Source organism: Pygoscelis adeliae, unplaced genomic scaffold (assembly GCF_000699105.1).
Source record: "Pygoscelis adeliae isolate BGI_AS28 unplaced genomic scaffold, ASM69910v1 Scaffold157, whole genome shotgun sequence".
NCBI classification, from domain to species: domain Eukaryota; kingdom Metazoa; phylum Chordata; class Aves; order Sphenisciformes; family Spheniscidae; genus Pygoscelis; species Pygoscelis adeliae.
The window spans coordinates 1,500,246-1,522,809 of NW_008825107.1; the positions used below are offsets into that span (position 1 = coordinate 1,500,246).

Here is a 22,564-nt window from a genome sequence, read left to right on the forward strand (position 1 = left end):
ATTTTAGAGTTAATTAAAGTAGGACTGAGATGCCTGATGTATAAGGATTAAAAAAGTAAGAATCAAACAACTGCTTTGGCTGGAAGTAGTGAAGCTTTTTGGAAGGAGGTAACTCATGTAAATTAGTTCTTCAGCTCCAAGTGCTTTTTTTATCAGCCCCTGATTGAAATTCAAAGGATAGAAATTTTCAGCGCAGTCAGTTCCCTCACCTCTTCTTGCTTGACCTGTCTTGTGGATCTATCAGAGCCAGAGAGGCCTTGAGACCCCCCTGGGCTCTTTACATTTTCATTTGTGCCTGGCTGGTCAGTCTCAGATAGCTGACATATTTGTTGGCCAGCATTAAATAAGAAAGAGTAATCTAAAGGTAAACAAGGGATGGAAAAAAGTGATGTTCATAATCCTTCAAAAATAACTTTTTTGAATAGAAAGTGTTTCCATTTTTTTAACTTTTTTTTTCTCTTCTGTATGTGGAAAGGATGAGGTATACTAGTGTATAATAGTTATCATACACTGTCATTTAGCCTTGAATCAAACATGGAAGTGAACAGGCTACAAAAATTTCATTATTTCATTATCAAAGCATGCTTTGATTATTTGCAGGCTCTTTATGCAGTCCAAAAAATATCTGTATTGACTTTCGCAGTAATTGGGAAACTAAAACTTTTTGTTTGGAGTGTTTTCATTGTATTTACTCATTGCAGCCTAGGGTGTCTAGCTCATCAATGTTCCCACTGTGTCTGCAGATGTGGTGTGGTATTTACTCACCAAACTGTATTATATTAGTTATTAGTTATATTTGAACAATAGCTGCTTCTTGAGTGAGAAAGCTTGCCATCGTGCTGAAGGTGCTTTTCCTCAAGCAGTGACCAAAAATCAAGTCTCAGTTAAATGTTACATTTCATTAAATGATAACAAAAAGTTCATTCATTGCAGTAGAAGACTCTGAGATAATATTGTACTTTGAGAAGAGCAAGTTTGATCTTGCAGGTAGTAGTTATGACTTAGTTTAAATAAATGTATTTCTTAGCTTAGCAAAATGAGTTATTTGTTTCTTTTTCACAATTGTTACAGATTCTGAAAGGTGATCACGCAAGACAGTTTAAAGACCATTAAATGTTGGATTCTTACATCAATGTATTAGCCTCCTTCAGATTGAAATGTTTTATTTTAACGAAGCTTTTTTATTTACTAAATAGAAATAGCATCAATGTTGAAGAAATTCCATGGAATGCGAACAGATTGGAACAGATTGCTTTTTTGCAGCGGAAAAAGTTTTATATCAGAAAATTTGGACTCAGCTAAGTAGCAAGTAGACTGTGTGAAGGTAGCAAGTTTTAAAGATTATGTTTAGCTGTTTAGAGGAGTGAATGAATAATGCCAGAAATTGATGAAGTTTCAAGGTATTGCGCATGGCAATGCCACTACTTTCTCTGTGATAATTATTGATTTTAAATGAAAGCAATGAATTGCTCTCTTGAAATCTTCAGCTGCAACAGTGAAGAGAGACATGAGGCAATTTTGGTTGTGGTGCTCAAATAAAATGGAGACTGTTATATTTTAAAAAAAACTAGCTCCAGAGCTGCTTAGGATTTTGCTTGTACTGAATCCAGTTTTATTTGCAGGTCTTTAAATTCATCTTAACTTTCTTTTTAGACCCTTTTAGTTTGTCAGTCTCTTTGAAGTACTACCAGACCTGTTTTTCTAGTTCTAGTTTTTTTATCTGCTTCTTTCCAGTAGCCAAAGATTTAGGTGTTTTGAATGAGCACATCAGTGCTCCAGACAGAGATACTGTTTGAAATTATCCATGAACCCAGTGCCTCTGAACATTATTGAGTGACATTTGTTTCTGTTGGTTGTGTCTGGTCTGACTAACTGGTTTCTTTCAGATTGGCAGCTGGGATTACGCTGCAGTAGACGGACAGCTGCATGAACTGGAGATTGCAGCCAGGCCGTGCTATGCCTCTGTTTAATATGCCTGGAATGTATTCAGATTGGAGCAACTCGCATGGCCCTAAGGGGGATCTGTTTGTATTCTCACAAACTGTGATTACTTCCTGTTTTACTTTAATGACTGCCATGTAATTGTCATACTGATTTGTCTGGACAAAAAGAGTTCATTTTTCTTTATTCTCACAGAAAATTTCTTAATGTAGTTTAAGAGCTGGGTTATTGTTTTTGTTTTTAAAGGTGTAGTGGAAGGTATCCTATGCTGTGCTCCCTTCTACACTTCTCTGTGATGCGAACAGAAGAAAGTATTATTCATATATTGAATCGCAAATAGCTTTGAGGGGAAAAAAAAAATCCTATGTAGGGTAACCCCTCCCTCCTCCAGGTATCTGCAGCAGTTTGGGTTTCATAAATAACAAGTGTTTAGACTAGTAACCAACTTCCAAACAGACGACTATGGTATTTTGAGCAGACAGAACTGAAATTAGACGGGAAAAAAAGAAAAATATTATACAACAGCTGTGTTTCTTGCAAGAACGCTACAAGGAAGGAAGAAAAAAACCCCCTATGCTTCATTTATATTTGATGGCTTTCATTTCTACATTTTTTTGTTGTTTTCTTGGGTAATGAGGCATACTCAGTTTTGTTGCATATATCCCTAATGCACCACGGCAGGCAAAGGTTGTGCACCTTTTAATTCATACCAATTTGCTAGTGTACTCTAATAATGTCCCCCTCTGCAGGTTGTTGACAGTATTTCTGCCCACGCTTCAGCTCTGAAGCTATAAACCTGTGTTACTTGAGTTGAAGTAGTAACTGCATTAGTGGGCTGCAACAGGCATCTTTTACACTCCGCTTGGTTAACAGAGGGTATATTACAAACATTTTGCAGGCATGTTTAATGATACCTAGAGAACAGTATGTAACTCTTGATCTTGTAGTATCTTTTCTTTAGCCTTTCTTCTCTCCTTGCTCCCTTCCTTCCCCTGCATTTGTTAGATTTCAAAGCTAGCGTAGGCAATTTTCTTTAAACCAGTACGTTAAGTGAATAGTGCAATGATAAAACAAAAAATTGAAGTGATTTGATATAAAATGGTTGATTTGCGAAGTTGAAACGAGAGAGACTTTTCTGGTTGGCATGAAGAAATTAGGCTGCTCATTTTATTTTTAAAACAGCGGATGGGAGTGTGTGAATTTATGATGCTAACATTTGAGCTCTGTATTTTTTCCCTGGGTAAAGTGTAGTGCAATGTCCCCAGGGCAGGTATACAGTCAGCAAGCATATACATTGCCTGTGTCAGAAAAGCATTTTGTCCATTTTTCACAATCTTGATCTAACAGGGGTTGTTATGAAACAAGGGGAGATGGTACTACAAAGAGCTTCTCTTCTATAATCTTTAGCCTGTTTTCAGCAATTTTATCTAATTGTTATGAATCGTGCTTGTTCTCTGGCTGGTGTGATCTGTGCCTCTGTAGTCCCTGAGGAATTTGACTAAGAATCTTACCATAGGACTATAAGTGACTGTCTGATCAGAAGAGGTTTTCTGATCACTTGTTAGCAGAGCTTGATTTTAATCACCGTCCCATGGGGAAAGGAGCTAGTCAGTTGGCCACTAAGCCATTCACCTTCACTGTATGAGGGGAAACCTGTCAAATATTCTGTGTTCTCTGGTGCTGTAAGGCAACATCTGGGTGGAAGGAAAGGGAAAGCAAGTAATCATAATTTCATATCGCTCAAGCCAATAGAAATCACGGAGGAACATGTGTGTAAACCTTTTTGAATATTGAAAAGTGAGGTAGGAGCGGCAGAGAGCCAAAGTAATTATTTTTGCAAGGGCTGTTATTTTCTGGACATAAATACTGGGTAGAAAGATGGAGGATGAACCCAAAACATTTTCTGTCCCTAACATGTATGCTGAAAGAATGTGTATTACAATGCATGATGATATTTCACCTGGGTGTTCAAATGTTTGGCAATTAAATCTTACAGATTTGAGAAGTAACTGGAAATACTTCAGCGTAGTTCTGTAAAGGCACATTGACTGAAAGTAGCCTCTTCGTAGCGAACAGTAAGGTTGTAGGTTGTTGTGCGTTCAGACCAAGGCGTGCATTTTAACATGGGTATGCTGTGCTGTTAGACTCTTCAGACAATTTGGGGTTTTGTGTCTGAGCAGGCATGATGAAAGCAACTGAGCTAGTCTCTTTAAGGGTCTTTAAATCTAAAGTTAAATGGTGTATGTCTTGCCTTTTAACTATATGGGCCTTCATTTCAGGATTTGAGTTCAAAACTGGAGACCGTTTCATTCTTTCTCTGTGACGCTCACTGCAGTTCCCCCTCCACCCGCCCTCCCTCATATTTAATTTTATAGTTCTTTCAGACATAAACATGAAAAAAAAGCAATTTTGACTTAGTTTCTGAGTGTTGCTGCAAAGAAAAGTAACAAACATCTGTTTTTACCTTAACTGCATCCATATGTTCAACCTCCCCATCACCCTCCTTCCCAAAAAATTTACAGCCGTATTTGGTGGGTACTGCATACTGTTGAATTAACTTTCTTCACAGTTAGATTAGAGGGTAAGTTCAGAGACTGAAAATATCCATACTAAGCAGTGGCCAAAAGCTACATTATAGCTAAGCCAAGTTTTCGAGTTTTTCACTCTTCCTCTTTTAATTTACTTCTCTATTCCCCTTCTCCCCACCCCCAAGAAAAGAGGAGATGATCCAGGAGACTTTTTTAGGAACAGGTTGTTGTGGTAATCAGATAAATGTTAACTTGTGACATTTGCTTCTGGCTTTCATACTTATAAATCGATTAACATTTGAAATACCATGTTTATCATGTAAGTATGTGGTTTGAGATGCATACTGTGTGGATTATTGTAAAGGGTTAGTTACCTTGTTTCATTTTATTACTCTTGTTGTAGCATCTGGAACAGTTCCGGCCTTACTAAACTTTTGTTTTTGTAGAGGATTAACAGGAAGAAAGCTATTTTACTGAGATATTTGAGAAGCAGTGAAACAAAATGTTGAATGATATTATCTTTTACTTTGTGGTATGCAGCATGCTTTCAGAGATAAGAGTTTGTGGAACTAAAGATACCTTTCAAACAAAGGTTATTCCTTTCCAGCTATATAGTGCCTTTAATAGATGTGAAAGCAGTTGTGCAAATTTCCCAAATATTTCTACCTACAATTCTCTAAATGGCTGTATGCTCCAGAGGGATTCAGCAATGTGAGAACACATGCACTTCCTCTGCCACTAGAAGAAGCTGGCCGTCTCTTAGTAATACTGACTAATGCTAGTAATAAATTTTTCAAGAAAACTAAGTTAGAAGCTGGGCTATAATTTGTTAGAAAGTGAGTTGATGACTTTTTGACTGATGGTCATTTTACTGTATATTCTCAGGTAAGTGGTAGGTTGCTTTCTTCAAAGGAGATATTAATTACCTCTCTGAGGAAAAGATTCCCTGCTCCTAGCTGATTGACAGGTTGAACAAAAGTCTGAGTGACATCTGGTGACTAAAATGCCCTGTATTTCTCTTTCTGTTGCTGTAAATTGAGAGAATGGGGATTGATTCTAGCTCCACCATCGCATGTTTCTGCTGACAGGGGGAGGTCATCTTGCATCCTTCTGTATGTGATCCTTCTGACTGAGACATCATCAGAACGTGGAGTTGACATCTGGATTGACTTTGAATACGATCTGGGAAAAGGAAGGAATCATTTGGGGTTGCTAGTACACTCTCTTGGTCATAATTAAGAAATGTTGAAACTAAATAAAGAAATCTTTACTTTTTTTTCTTGATAACTAAAAGGAATGCAAAAGGTTTTTATGCTGAAGTCTAGCCACTATGTCTAGACATAATTGTCCAAGTGTTGTTGCCTTTACTCAACAGTTTTTCAAATTTCTTTTGGATCTCTGAAGACGTCAGTAAAGAGGACATACAGATACCAGTATCTCTGCCTTTACTCTGTGTACAGTTTTGATGTTTTATGAAACCTTGTTACCTGTGGTAGGACGTGATCTGAATGTAGATTTTTCCCAGTTCTGTTGGCTAAAAGGGAAAGATTGTGTCAGGGGGCTATTATAATCCTAGAAATGTAGGCTCTTGTATTTTTCTGAAGGACCAGATGGAACCTAATGAGTCTAAAAGACTTGTTTGTGCCGGAACTGTAAATCCCAAACTCAAGCTAGATCATAAACATGGATGTAGAAACTGTCTGTTAAAGACTGAAAACGGAGAATTTGTGGTCCTCTAAGGCAGGCTTTGGCAAAATCATTGTCCCACTGGTCAGCAGTTTCACCAGTTCTGACGGAACACTATGTGAAAACAGGCAGTGACTATCTACTTGCGGGTTGAGTAGAATATTTTATACTTGTTTTTAATATCCCAGAGGGATTCTCTTCTGCACTGAGGGTGGGTGGGAGACAAATAGCTGTTCTGCTGCTGCTGTTGTGTGGTCTAGGAGTGTGATAATGACAAACATCATGTATGTGAGTAAGCAGTGGAATCATAACGGTAGCTTTTCCAGTTTTTATGTTGCTGGAAGGTGGTGAGTTCCTCTGAGGTCTGGACTGTGGAAAATAGCATTCTGACTGCTGATCTTTCATTGATTAAAGCAATTACGACATCTGATTTTTGTTCTACATCAGTGTGGGCTCTTGTTACGATGGATGTATTTGAAGTATTTGAAACGCTCTGCATCAATAATGTGGTATCTTGTGTTTAATTTTCCTTTTCTTAGTACTGGCACTATGTAAGAGAGTATAGTTTGTAGAGGTAGCACTGGGAATTAAAGGACATACGAGATTTCATGGGTAAGACAAAATTCTGACTCCCTTTAAATGCTGAACGTGGGCTATTTGGGAATGGAAGTTTCCATATTGATCATAAGTCAATATACAAGGAAGTTAATAAATCCGAAGCTTATTATTTCCTCATTTTATCTATTCTATTTTCAGATCTAAAAGAAATGCATGGGAGTTGTGCTTCAAGAATATTTTATTAATTTTGAATAATATATTTGGTATATATTTTATAGGAAATATAGGAAATAACTAGTAGATCCTATAGACTGTAGATTTGCCCTGAAGATTTTAACAAGCACAGAATAACTGACATCCAGGACTGTCTGCATTCTGCTCCTCCTGTGTTCTGGTTCTACTCTTAATGCAATGCAAAATTCCCATTTGCTAGTAAAAATATTCCACTCAATCTGCAAGTAAATGTAGGCAAATCTTTTTAATCTGGATGTTTTGAAACTTACGGCTTTTTATGAAGAGGGTAGAGCTGCTGACCAGTACGCGGTTGCTTTGTTAATGCCTCATGTCTTAAGGGACCACAAATTCTATGCCCTTGTGATTCCCTCGATATCTCGAGGCACAAAAACCCAGATTTGAATTTTAATGTAGCATGTCTCATCACCAGGAAGGGTACTCTGATGGTGAGTAAGCTCAGTAAGCTTTAGTGTTTCGTGAATCTGATATTGCTGTTCCTCAAAAAGTACTCATTGAATCACAGTGTTTGTACATCAGATTTCAGCCAGCTTTTTGATAAACTTACTTATTCACCAGTTCTTTAAAGATTAAGATGCTTCCCAGAGTGGGCAAGAGTGTTAGAATCTGCCATTAGAGTAATTGCAACTCCTGTTCTGGTGAGTTCAGATGTTTCAAAAGCCCTGCCAAATGTAATAAGGTCTAGTGTTTTGGATGGCATGTTTCCTATCAGAGGATGATTATTTTTGGTGATCTTAAGGCCTCAGGTGCATTCTACTTTTGTTTTTGTTATTTCTGTAACAGGAGAACATTGTGTGTCCTAGTAATAGTCTCTATTATTATCTAAAAATAGTTGTTTGTAAGAATAAGATCAGCATAAGTGTTATTCCATTGTCTCAAAAATTTTAATGGGTGGCTAGAATAGAACAGGAAATATAAGTGTAAGGAGCCTCAAGGTATGTTGAACCACGAAAAAGAAGAATCTCTGAGAGAAAACATAGGGTTCTAATAGCTAAAAAACGGCTAGTGATTTTGTGTTTTAGCATTCAAGTGTCCCATTTAAAACACTTCTTTGAAGGGTCTGATTTTCAGGACATCTTTTGAAAGCAGGACTTGCTAATGCCTCACCTTTCGTACTCAGCATCACTCGACACTTTTGAGAATGTAGGGCTCAATGCACCATGCAACAGAGAAACTAAAGTATCGGTCCATATGCAATCTGTTAGCCCACAGCAAATGCAAGGTAATTTTACTTAGGTTAGCTCACAATGAAAGAGGTTTAATCTAAGCTGAATGGTTTAAGATTTTCTGTAGTATCAGCCTGTTTCTGTGGATAGTGCAGGGGCCTGGCTGACAAGAAATAACTTGTTGAATTTTGGCTGCTTGATTTTTATCTCTAAGCCAGTGGGCCAATAGGTGGCATCATGTAAAACTAGTTGGACATGCTTAGGCAAGAGGTATAAGTTCACACATTTTAGAATAATTATTTTTAAGAAATCACTAAGCATGAGATGGTATTTTCATGGATGCCCTATGAAGAAAGTGATAAAGCATGTTGCTGAAGATACAGAGAAACTTTTTGAAAAATTATGTCTTGACATTCTCCTTTAGCTACATTTAATATTAGTCTTGCTGTCGGTAGTTTAATGCATCCTAAAGTTGTTTGCTCTTTTTGAATAGAAATGAAAATAAGAAAAAAACTCTGTGTCACTTTCATTGTAGTTATTGCTGTGAAACTAAGCAATGCAGTTTAAATAGAAAGTAGAACACTTAATACCTATAGAAACTTTTTAAAAATTAACTTTTATTTCTGAGTTATGATACAAACAGGATAAGCCAGTGTTAGAAAGGAAAAATGGAGCCAATAAAGAGGGTTTCTGATTATAATAGCTTGTTTCTGTTTAATATCATTGAGCAGGATGAGGTTTTGCAGAGTTTCTCATGGAAATAGCATCCACAGTCCTAAAATGATTACCTCATTCTTAGTACCAGTGCCAAGCACTTAGCCCCACAGTGAACACACGGGGTTGATTTTCAACATGAAACAAGCCAGAAGTGTGGAATGACATTTTCAGGTGACAGTTATGGTTCTATTGCCTGTAATTAGCACCTCTTAACATGCAAACCTGCCTGTGCCTTTTCCAGGCTGTTGAAGCTCAAATACGAAGTTTTGGACAGACCCCTTCCCAACTGCTCATAGAACCACATCCTCCAAGAAGTTCTGCCATGCAGGTGGTAAGTACCATGTTAACTCTTTGTGACCTGCCATTTTGTTCATTTCCTTCGCTATCTTAAAGTTACAGATCTGGCCACTTTGCTTTGCTTTTTATGTGGTCGTGGAATTGTGTTATTAAAAACGGCAGATGAGTTACGATTTTGTAGGACTGGGAGTGTATGCAGTGCTTAACTATTATTTTATTTATTGCTGAAAGGATTGTACTGATTTCTAGTACAGACCTTTTTTGTCAGTGTAATCTAAGAACACTTCATCAGTTGATTTTGTTAATACCATACCTGTACAGGTGAGAGCCAGTCATCATGGAGACAATTTAGTTAATCTTTGGCAGATTCCCCAAGAAGCATGGATTTAGGAGGTGGAACTTCCTTGTCTTTTCCCCCAGGCATAGCTTTTCCCCTAAAACCAGGATTACTAGGAATTCATGAGCTGAAACTTACGTAGCAAAGAATGTGACTAAATGTGTTTTGCAGTAAAGCTAGGGTGATAAAATCCAGGCAGTGAGCATTAACATGCTTTCCCTTTTACCTCTACTTGTGTCTAATATAATTGTATTATACAAACTATTATTTTATTACTGATTACTTTCCATATCATGTTGCGTGCAGTCCTTCAGTCTAAAATATCATTTATGTTGTCATAGATCCAGAACTAAGTATGTTAAGTGATACTCTGACAAGTGGAGCAACTGGTCTGCTAATTCACACGTTTTTCAAAAGGTTACATTCCCTTATTGTTAAGATGGCCATTTTACACTGAAATATAAAAAAAGATGTTTTCTTCTTGTATGTCCTGTAAGACGTATGTCCTACTCAAGCAGACTAAGGTTATTAGATGAAAAACATACCTGAAGTGCAAAAGGTTTTAGAAAAATTATACAAAAATCTGAAATGTTTCCAAAGTAGCTTACAAACCTTGTGACATAGGAGTCTAAGAAATGTAAACTTTCTTGTCAAACTGAGCTACTAGCCTTTCTCAAATATGTCATGTGTTGTACATGAGATTTGCTCAGCTGACTGTCCCCCTATCCCCACCACCTTCCCTGCAGCCAGTACATACTACGCTGACAGCTGTGCTGTAGACATGTTCCTGCCCTGGGATCCCATGTACTGGATGGACAGAGCTGATTGTGCTGATTTGTGATCTGCTGGCCCATTGCACCTCCCACGTAGTGTCCCAGGGCTGCAGACCACTGCAGGGACTTGTGTGTGCAACCCATGGGGCTCTCTTTCAGAAGAGCCCTGTTAACAGGGATTTTGGGGAGCCCAAGTGCCCTCATCATACAGCTACACACCATATGTGTGTCCATCTGTCATGGTGCCGTGCACTAGGCATTTGCCCTAATTTAGAGGGATTTGTTTCAGGAAGAGGAAGAACTTGAGAAGTTGATTGTGGACGTGTTTGTCAGACCTATTGTTATATAAATACATTTGATGCCAGGAAGCAGTTTGTGTGGTTTTATCATAATATTTTTCATGACGCTGAATTAGTATGATTTAGTATGTAATGGAAGAAGTTAAATTCTATGAAGTTAACTGTTTCTAACTCCTGTGGGTTTTTGGGGCTGAGGTACACACAGAAAAAAACCTTTAGTTCTCCACTTGCTTTGACCAGTTTTGTGGTTTTTAATACATGATTTTATAATAGCACTATATTAAGTGGTTTTAAAAGTAGTATTCCTGGAGCTGAAATACAGTAAGGATGTTTTTCCTGCCACAATTTTGAATTATTTCTAGTTGTATTATTTACTGAGTTTTCTGTTTTCCTGTATGTGTGTGCATGTATGCACGTATACAGCCGAATTGACACGTGGTGTGTTAAGCGCACAAGCCATAATATACACCAGGTGTAGTAATTAGCAGTCACATGAAGGCTGCCTATTTGTCTGGTTTTGCTGCTGTTGCTGTATCCCCTTGTGTTTTCAACCATCAGATAGCTGGATTTAATTGAGGCCACATCAGATGAGGCATTACTGACACCTTTAATTGAATGAGCATCCAGGGAGGATTAACTCATAATATTGATTGGCTTTTAGCCACTTGCTCAGAAGGGTGTCTGGGTAGCTTATTAGTTGCTTTTATTTACACCTTTATGCAAAGACTGTAAATAGGAATTCATAGAGCAATATGTTTTTCTAAGTACTCTTAATAACTTTTTAAAAAGGAGTGATAATAAAAATGCAAATGTATTTAATTTTTTTATTAGTTCTGTATAAATATACATTAAATGTATGCACTTACATACACATATATGTAATGAAATACTGCAGGTGGAAAATAGCCAAGAACACTTTATTAGTGTTCTAATTCAGTTATTAGAAAATTACAAATACTAGAGCAATATGGCTACTGCTGATTAGGATGGTTGTATTTCTACATCTCAATGGAGTTCTCTTTTTTTAGGTACACCACACAATCAGAAACCCATTGTTTTGCTTTTCCTCCTTATGTTTGATATCCGAATCTAAAGTCCTCAATATTTTGTTTTGACATTTGCAGTATTGTTAGAGAGCTTAGTTAAAAAGTTATTAAACTTTTCAACTTAGTAAATTAAAAAACTAAAAACCTAAAAATATTATGTTGAAAATGAGAGGCTGGATTCATTCCCTCCCTTTAGTATTTCTAGAAAAAATGCAGGATAATGTCTGTAGTCATGTCCACTTTGTATTCTTTACAACTGCATTTAATTATGTTTGTCCTTTGAAACACATTTGCAGTGAAGTCTTCTACTTTGCATTCATAAATCTTATTTTTGTGCACCAGAAATATATACAGAACATATATCTAGTGTATGTGTGTATCTGTTTATTTTAATGTGCTTTCATGTTCTCATCTGGCTTGTAAAGAATCGCAGCCTGCCAATTCAATGCAACTTGAGACAATCTCTGGGAGCAGGAATTTCTTTTGGTCACTTTTTTTGTTTCCTCCCAGTTTGGCATTGCTCTCCTTGACATACTATCTCTGCAGATATGAAGGAGAATTCTTTTGGCAGAGATAGGTGATTGGAAACTTTTAGTTTAATCTGCTGTGATCTGTAGCAAAGTTTGTATATAGACACCCTGTGTTCAACAAGGCCCTCAAATTAATAGTGCGCGAAGGTTTTTCTACCTAAAATGGTTGTTTCCACAAACCTGTCCACTATTATTGCATTTGCTTTTCACTGCAGCTGCTGTTGGATCTTGTGTGTTTTAATCCAATCTTCCTTCTCTTGTCCTGTCTTCTTTTCTCCTCCCCATGTTTTCTTTTCCCATGTATTTGGGTTCTTGTTGTGTGCACTCAACAGTATCTCCTCCTGCAGAGTCCGTTGATGTTCACAGACCAAGCTCAACAGGACGTTATCATGGTTCTAAAGTTCCCATCTAACTCCCCTGTCACTCATGTAGCAGCCAACACCCAGCCTGGTCTGGCCAATCCTGCTGTGATCACAGTTACTGCAAATAGGCTATTTGCTGTAAACAAGTGGCATAATCTTCCTGGTAAGTAAATTAAAGTAAGTAGCCTAAGAAACCACTGCCATCAAGCAGTACTTTTGTTGTCTGTTTCAAAATTTGTTGCAGAACTGTTTTACATTTAAAGTGTGAAGAGCAAGTCCAGTTCATTGACACAGCATGCTCTTCACATGTGGTCTTAGTTTCTCCTTAAAAAGGTAATCTGAACTATTGTGTAGTAAGATGTGTAGCACACAAAAGGTTTGTAACAACAATATATTGCTTTCCAGGCCATCAGGCACTATGCAAGAAGACACAAACAGTATATCACTATTTGATTGTGATAAAGTCACACTCTTCCTCTTGAATTTATTTTTCAGTCAGATGGAAGCCTGAACCATATCATGCCAAAGACAACTTTTAAAACATGTAGAACTTGCCTGAAATCTTTTCTGCTATCTTTTTCTAGTTGATTATGAACACCATATTCTGATGTTAAAGCCCCACTCAATGAGTATTAGAAGAAAAAATATATGGGAAGTCTGTATCTTCTGTAACTTCAACATCCCAAAGTTATTAGGTGCTTATATATTTGTCAATATGAAAGGAAAGCAACATATCCATTTGCATAGCAACCAATTTTCCTTTAAAAATATGTTGGACTTGAGAATATAGTCATTCTGTTTTCAGTTTTAATGTTCTTTAATCTTAAAGGCACTCATCCTCCTTTCCCTGGCTATGACAGTCTCAGGCCCAAGCCATGAAAGCTAGTTTATTTCAGTGCTATGCAATAAATCTGGTTGAAGGCTTTTTCAAGAAAGGGAAAAAAGAGCTTCTACTACTCAAATAACTTAAATAGAAGATATTTGCACTAGAGTGATACTCACATCACTGAAATTCCTACTAAGAAATCTGGACCCATGCTCCTTGATTACATTTTGAAAAAAGCCAGATGACTCCCACGCTTTTTCCTAATTCTTACAAATTACCTCTTAACGTTTTACAAATATAAACATCTATGTATTATTTCACCCACCCAAGAAATGCTTAAAAAGAAAGGTGGGAAGGAAGGGGGGAAGGGAGGCTTGTCTAGATAACAAGTTGTGAGCAAGAACTATTTACAGGGCTCTTGACATTTGTTTGAAAGGAGGATGGCAGTATCCTTTCATACCTTGGATGTGTGACCTTGGGCGTATAATATTCAAGGCTTTTAAAAAATAGCCTTTGTGGACATAGAACAGTCATGGGAAAAGAAGATGTGGTAAAGTGGTAGGAGTTGATTTTGATTTCCTTGTAAGTCTGCTGGTTGATGATCTGTGAGCAAGCAACCAATTATTGAGTGTAGTAATCAACTGTTTTGAGTTGAACAAAACCTTCAGATTTTGGTTTTTCCCTCACCTCTGAAAGGGAGAACAGTAAGCTGTGCTTCTGAGTCGCTATTTTTTCATTTAGAGGCATTTCATACTTGTCTTGCCTTTACAAAGAGCTCAAGAAAACCTACAGTTCAAGACAAACAAAAGCCAACCAACCAAAAACAAAACCCAACAAAAACCCGCCCCACCCCACCTCTTTGAGGAGCACATGATCAGCTGCAGGCTGTTAATGGAGTACTATGCCTAAGATACTGGCTATGGACTGCTGAGACTAGCCTTCACTATTGTTGCCTTCAAATTTTATACCAAAATGAGATCTGCTAGGATTAGAGTGCAGGTATCATTACTACTCCATATCTCCTGCTGTGGGCTTAGCATTGTCTTCACTAATGAGGCATCGTGATAAAAAAGTTAAGTTGCCAAGTGACCAGTTATCACTGATGTGTAATTAAAAATCTCATTTTGGTATAAAAGGCTTTGTTGACATCTAATGGCACTGGTACCCCACAGGGTGCCTCCATTTTGTCACGTGAATTTCATGTTTCGTTCTGTGTTAGTGTTTCATTGCAGCAGAATTTTAACTTCCCAATTACTTATGAAACACTTGTATTGATACTAATTTTTATATTAAGCTATGGACGGTATATAGAAAAATCATAGGTGTAAGTATTCAGCCATTATTTTTTGTTCCGCTTCCAAGAACGTCTTGTAGGCTGTTGGCAGAGGGGAGAGTTTGCTTGCTTGCTTGTTTGTTTTTAGTGAGGATGTGGGGAAAAAAAAAGGCTTTTTTTTTTAACACTGAAGGAAAATTCAGGAGGTAAACATTTCACCAGTATGCCAGGTGCCCAGATGAAATGTAGGTCACCAGAATTATATATTAACTTCTATGCAGACTTGCAAATAAATGTTTTTTGTTGATGGATGAATCCTTAAATACTGGATGACTATGAGATTTCCCTGTCTGCATCATAAACTGACTTTTTTAAAAAAATGTCCTTTGTGCTTCACTTGTTCAAAGCAGTGCTTTAAAAAGTAAAGAGGAAAATAGTATTTGCTACAGTCAGCAGATGGTTGTCACATTTTGTTTTCAGTGCTCTTTACCACTTAATTTTGTTTTGTTGCGACAGGAGAGGTTGCCAGTAAAGCATCTGCTAGAGCTTATGGCTCAGGACCGGAGCTGCTGCTGATGGCATACATTCAGAATAGCACTAATCTAAAATAAATGTTTAATAAGCAGCCTGCAAAAGCACCTGGAATATTTTTTTTTTTAAATTCAATTGATGCAGACGAATCTTGAATAGTTAATAAAAAAGGACGTAGCTTTGATTTATAGAATGTACGTGGCTTCATGTATTAAAAAAATGCAGAGTTTTAAAGCCTTCTTTCCTGAATTCCAGCTCATCAAGGTGCTGTACAAGACCAGCCTTACCAGCTGCCAGTGGAAATCGATCCTCTCATAGGTCTGTCACTTCCTTCTCTCTTTGCGATTCATTAAGCTCTGTATGGTGGCCCTGAAGTGTAGATTACGGTTGTTTTTCACTTGCTGGTTGCTGGGAATGGAATTTTCCTGATAAACCATTTGCATGCAAATTGGAATGCAATGAGCTGTGGCTATGCTGGTATTTCATCAACTCCCCCTCGTTGGTTTGCCTAATTTGAACAGGCCTAGGACGCGTGTCAGTGAAAATTAATATGGATGCTGTAATAATGTGTGATTGAGAATGTGCATGAAGTACTGTCAGGATAATATTGGATCTTTTCATCACTCAGACTTGTTGATGAGCAGGAGCGAGGCACGTTATGATGAATTGGTGCACTGGTAATGTGATGGAGCTCCTTTGCTGAGGAAATTTTCATAATAACAGTGGGGTTCTTAACTGCACCGTGTTGTGAAAAATAAAACCATGGTGCCAGGGTTTCATCATTAAAGGAGATCAATCCTTTCTTCATAGACCTGCTGTTCAGGCTGAGGGGATTAATGTGTAATTGCAAAGCGGTTTCAAAGTTGAAATATATTGCCCACTCCGTTATAGTACTGAGATATTAGCATTCATTTTTCAAGGGTATTGCATCTTTTGATCAGCATCACTAGTTAAATTTGTGTATGTTTTTCTTTTATTAAAAAGGGGTGGAGGAATGTCTCTCTTATTTAATGACTCAGTGTAATAGATTCAATTCATGACTTTTTATTATAGAGGTTTATTAGTTTATATAGAGCTGATTTTTCTATTAGCATGGTTAGAGTTTGGTCAGTTTTTTCATTACAGACCCAACTTCAGGGAGTGTATACTTGGACTATAATTCAGGAGCCTGTAGCATGGCAAATGGAACCTTAAACATGATCAAAAAAGAAAAACTCAAACAACCTAACCCCAAAATACAAACTAGTTGTAGGACAGTTCACAGGAGCAAAGACGACAGGATTCCCCTCCCCCACCCTCAATTCTATTAGACTTCAAACTTAACTCTGTTTTTTATACCATCCATTTCAGGATGGTAGTTTAAGTGAAAAAGAAATGACGTGGCCAATTACAGAAGCATGGAAAAATCAGAGCAAAAACGAACTTGCCTGGATAGGTTAGAATGACAGGTCTGTCAGCCAGTGAGAATTAATTTCAAAACTAATATGCATATCACAGTAGGAACTGCTTTGTATTGGTCTGTAGATACAGACTGTTGCTGTGTAGCCATTTTGCTGGGTAAGCTCTCTGATAATTAAATCAGGAACAGTGTGGGCATATTAAACCATTTTATAGAGCTGATAAAATTAAAATGTTTTTCCAAAGTTTTTAAAATCAATTCCCATCTGAATAATGCAATACTTAGAATTTATAATGAGGAGGACATGTGCTGTAACTCTCCTTCCCTTCCTGAAATAGATTTTATCCAAAAGATGTTTGGAGCAGGAAATGTATATTCTGTTTTAAAACCTGCTATCAAGTAGATCTTAAAAATATAAATACACATCACAGCAAAAAACCCCAAATCACATTGGACCTGTCTGATGATTTTTCTACATATTGTGAAGAACATTAGGAAGGAAATAAATTTTTTATTTTCATTTGCATTTTTCATGATTTTAAAATTATAATTCCATTTTCAGGCTTGCCTTTAATTTACAAAATATTTTGACATTTGTTTGGTATAAACACCTTTAAAATTAACGTTCACAGTTCTGAAAAATGGTTTAATATTCTCTTCATACAATAGATCTCAAATCAGCCTTGTGATTACATTGGACGTAGTTTAAAAGGTTTAAGGCTTTCTTTGTCACTGTTAAGTAGCATCATTGGGTACAAGCAAGTAATTATGTAGATAATATTAAAGGTTTTTAATTGTGGCTAGACACATTTACCTAGAAATGGCACCTAAGAGGACCACAAAATCACACTTTTATGGTTATAGCAGGAACCTTGTTGCTGTCTCGGTCATAAGGAGGGTTTCCTGCTGTCCTCATTTTCCAGTTGCACAGGAAGATGTAAAACAGCAACGTCTGAAAGGCCCCGTTACGTGTTACCTGCAGAGCAAGTGGCAATACCTTGCTAAATTATTTGCTACCCATATGGACAAGACAGTGTCAACATTTTAAACATAGTGAAAGCATAAATAAATTAAGGATTTGTTATAGAATAATATATAGAGCAGTCGGAAGACAAACCTGGGCCCAGGAGAACTTACTTGCCTGGGATAGGAGTCAGGTTCCCTTGGGAACAAAGCACATTAAAAGTTCTGCCTACATTGTAGGATTTTCATGATACATATCTATAGGGATCCATATATATATATATATATATGCACACACATAAATTAATAAGGACAAAATACAATATGAAAAATGTGTTCATTAATTGATTCCTGTCCATTCTGTGGGTTCACAATGCAAGATTATCTGGGGAAATAAAACAGCAGGTGATCAAAGCAGGGTAAATATTTTCTCTCAACCCTAAAGGAGATTGTGGAGATAAACTGGTTAATTTTTGTGCAATGCTCAAAAAAGTGTGAAATGGTAGTGATGTTTACTGCAGTTATTCTTTTTTTAAATTACAATGCTTGCAATGAAATACAACTTGTGTACGATTTTGAAATAATAATTCCATTGTCTGCTGCATTTGAGCCACTATACAGCACATATTTATATGTACTCTCTTATAATTACATTGCCTGCCTTTGTTTCTTAATTTTTAATTTCCTATACTAGAAGAAGGGGGGAAGGAAGCTTATTACAGTTTTATGTATCATTCCTTTTTGCAATCTTTCATTTATATGTCAGCTGCATTTGACTTAAAGAAGGGATTTCTTCTATTTTAGAATATATACTACAAGGAATTAGCATTGTTCCCAGAAGTGTAATGAGCATTTTATCGTAAAAGTAGAATGAAAATGTCCCTGCCACAAAAAACAAGTAACAGCAGTGAGGAATAGTTTTGGTGTGAACATAGGTTTCTAAAATGTGCTTTTGTTCTGTGAATGTGGATGCTAAAATTTCTCGATTTGCGTGTCTTTCTGTTCAGCCAGCAATACAGGTATGCACAGAAGGCAAATCACTGACCTTTTAGACCAAAGCATTCAGGTACATTCCCAGTGTTTTGTCATCACCTCTGATAATCGTTACATCTTGGTCTGTGGCTTCTGGGACAAGAGTTTCCGAGTTTATTCTACCGACTCAGGTAATGTATTTTTAAAATATGCGAATAGCCTAAAAGGTTTTTCTGTTCATCGTCAACCTACTGTTTCAGATAAAGAAAGAATGAGGAGTGGGGGGAGAAAGTGGAGTATGTATTTATTCCCCTATTAATAATATTTGTCAAATCTTTTCTTACCTACTGCTACTGCGTATTATATGCTATCATTTTTGTGGAATGATGGCAAATGTAAGACAAGGAGCTCTTGTTTAGCCATAGCATCACACTTTAAGTCTGTATGGCAGGCATGCCTGTTCTTACACTGTAGTTTCCACAAGTAAATGAGTTTTTGTGAAGCTTTGCATACCAGGAAAATTAATTGTTCTTAGAGTGCTTACTTGAATTTAACTCTGGTTGGTTTTCAGCACCAGAGAATTTTTTTTGAGGAAATACAGGCAAGCACCACAGAATAAGAACAGAAGTGAAGTCTTGAAATCTGGTGAAAGAATACTTACGAAAGCCTTTGAAAGCTATGCTATAATAGAAAAATTGATTTGGAGCCACTGAATTCTTTCATATAACATAAACTGATCGATATAATGGGCAGCAGTTAAATTAGTCTGTCAGCTGGCATGTATCCAAACCGTTGAAGTCATGCATGTGTCATGCTAAATAGAAAAGAAGCTTTCAGTGTAAGAGCTACAGGAATTTAAAAGCCATGGAGCCCCAGAAAAAAATAGGTATGATTTTTTCCCTTTCATTATCTTATAATGGGAATAGCGACCTCACTGCAAGGTACTTCTTTGGGATTAATGACCCGGTGTGGTTAATGTGTGTGTGCCATCAAGCTTTCCAGTAAGTTATTAATCCCTAGGGAATATCCTACATGTTTGTCATCATTTCTTAAATATATTAGTTAATAGTGTTTTTCACACTTGGCAAATCAAAATGTTTAACAAAACAGGATGGTCTTTAATGAAAATCTGTTAAGACTAGATCGCATGGCATATTTTAGCATATCTGTCATTTTTGCAATTTTAAAGCCTTAAGTAAAAAGGAGAAGTTGCATTTACTTCCTATTGACTGCCTACAGTTCATTATACGGACATCTTGTTAGACCCTTCTTAGTTTAATTTTCTCATTGATGAAAATAAATTTACATAAAACTGTGAATTTAAAGGAGATCTTCAGAAAAGTTGCTAGCAGTAATAAATATTCAGTGTATATTCTTGATTTATATGAATAGAGAACTAATTCTTTTAGGTCGAAGGATATATTTTACTTTACACCTATGGAAGGAACTTGTATGATTTTGGTAGCTTTGTCATGTATAAATCTGAACTACAGATATCTCGTTAACTTATGTCCTCTGTGTGTAAGTCAGATACACCAGGCATCTCGTTACTACCATAGCTAATTACAGTATAAACTAAAATACAGTTGTCAAAAAAGTTGCAGAAGATTTGTGTCTGCTGTGTGTCTCCTGTTTGTCAATATAGCAACTCTAGCTCTAGCTTAAATCAAGTGAATTCAGATGTAGTTTATTTTGCTTTGAATTAAAATGAGAATATAGCAGTGAAATACTTACTCTGAAATCAGCAGAACAGCAAGGGAAAAAGATGATGTGATCAGTAATGCATAATGGCAAGTGATCACAAGTGTTGAATTCAATTATATTTTAGCACTTACACAGAAAAGGAACTTTTTTCCTATTCGATTTTGGGTTTGTTTGGGTTTCTTTAACAGGAAATACTTTTATCATAAATCATGGGTTCTCAGCACAGCTAGTATAGCAGAAGCACAATAAAACCTCCCTCCAGTAGTGGGAATGATTTCTAGACAGCATTTTAGATTCAGTAGTGCAGAGACTTGAGTCTTATTTTTCTTTTAATTATTCGTAGCACAGCTGTCAAATAAAACATTAACTAGAAAATTTGTTCTGTCAAAAAGGGATATCTGAGTGCATATGGTAAAGTTTGATATTCCTGTATAGAGAGGACAACTCTTATTAAAGGAAACAAACAAAAAAGTTGAGGAACTCTTACGAGATTAATGATTTTTTTTTTAACTAATATGAAAGAGCAAAAGCTTATTTCTTGTTTTGATGGAATTGATTGAACCTTAGCTGCACAGTAACAAAGTAAAACTAACAAGGCATTGCAACTACACGAACAACTGTCAAACAAATAGCCTTGAAAAATGTTTGTTTTCTAGAACAGAATCTATAAACATAGAATATAATTGAAAGAGAGATCTCTATAACTCAGCAATGTTTATAGCATAAACTTGTGTTCTAAAAGTATAAATCACCTGAGATAGTTGAATACCTGCGGCTATACAACTGTAAAATATATCACATAATTAAATTATTCTCAAATCTAAACCATGTAATTGGCAACTTGAATTTTCAGGGAAAAACATACATCTGGTAAGATGTTTTTGCTTGTTGCCAAAATGAGGTTATGTAGTCTGTGAGCGTTTCACTGCTCCTAGCTGTGAAGTTCAGTAACTTCTGACTACATCTGTTGACTGGTCAGCATCTGAGACAGTTAGGTGACCCTGCGGCACAAATTAAAGCCCTGGTGTGCAGAGGTGGCCACTATAGAACGCTATTACAGGCTCACAGAGATGAGTGAAAGACTTGATCCCTGGGTTACTCTCTTTTCCAATAGAAGGTAGATCTGCACAGTAGGTGTGCATTCCAGGGTTTTGCCCCTTCCAGTCATGTGATAGTACTTCATTTCACAGTTTCTCTTGGAGGATTATACTTGCCTAACAAGTTTTGTCAGTGTTTTATTTTAAATCTGATGTACAGGTTTGCTTTAAATTGCATTATGTTATTCTGTTTTTTCTTCATGTACTGAAGGATGTAATTCCCCTTTTTTGTAGATATTAATACCTTTCTCTTGTTTTTTTTTCTGGTTTTCTCCACTTGAATGCAATTACCTTTTTGATCTGTTATAAATCAGGCTGTTGACATTATTTTTATTCTTTCCTCAGAACCACTCCCTTAAGTCTTTCGTTACCGTTAGTGTTATTTAGTGGCTGGATATGAATACAATGCCTTTGTACTGCATAGAAAGAGGGCTATGAAATGTGTCCTACTAGCCACATTATATGATTGACTAATCATTTTTAACTCACGTGCCAAAATATTTTATTAAGATGTGCTTAATTTGAGTCCCAACACTGATTTGTGTTACTACTTGTCATGTTTCTAGTTATTATTTTTAAACACTTTTCAGAACATTGTATTTCAGGTACAGTAGTTTGCATTTCCTATTTCTTTTTTGGCCTGTGTTGTTAATCCTTCCAAAGCCATCACTCTCTTCCCCTTCCGTTCTTCCTCATTCTTTATTCAGCCCAAAGCACAGATTGGATACCTGGTCGTTTGGGCTGAGGAATCTGAGATCACACATTAACGGCATCACATTTCCTTCTGTCATTGGATGCAGAATTTGGCCTGGCCCATGTTACCTGAATGGGCCAAGTAGGCACATAAGAAATGTGTGTATCTTTTGTCCTGTCTCTACAAGATCTGCAGTTGCTAGGCTTCAGCAAATCCAATGAGATGGATTTTAGTGCTTACTTTCTCATTTCATAGGATCTGCTGCTGGCAGATCCAGAAACCAGCAGGACACGTGACACGTTTGCTGTGCAGGAGCCAGCCTCTGGCAGGGTGGTCTGGCAGAGATCTACTGTGGGTGACCTTACGTGTTTCCTCTGCCACCTGCAAATCCACTATGCATGAGCATCCAAATTTACATTTCTCTGAAAATATTGTCCTGTTTAGTTAAGGTTAAAAGGTAATAGTGGTATTAATGTTTAGACAGACTCTTGAATGGCGCATTTTCAACTGCCTAGGCTTTCCTTTCTTTTTAACATTTATGTCCCTTATCAGTGGTACAAGTGTTTGCCTATATGCAATAGGTAAGAGAGTTTTTTCCAGGTCTGTCTTTCGA

The 22,564-nt window shown here is 36.8% G+C and overlaps 1 protein-coding gene across 1 annotated transcript in view; it reads left to right on the forward strand.

Annotated features, from left to right (window-relative positions):
- LRBA (LPS-responsive vesicle trafficking, beach and anchor containing) overlaps positions 1 to 22,564 on the forward strand; it is a 419,049-nt gene that overhangs the window by 367,040 nt on the left and 29,445 nt on the right. The window contains 4 exon segments of the mRNA XM_009327509.1: positions 9,090 to 9,179; positions 12,463 to 12,655; positions 15,387 to 15,440; positions 18,492 to 18,647. Of these exon segments, the coding sequence (XP_009325784.1) occupies positions 9,090 to 9,179; positions 12,463 to 12,655; positions 15,387 to 15,440; positions 18,492 to 18,647 (493 nt within the window).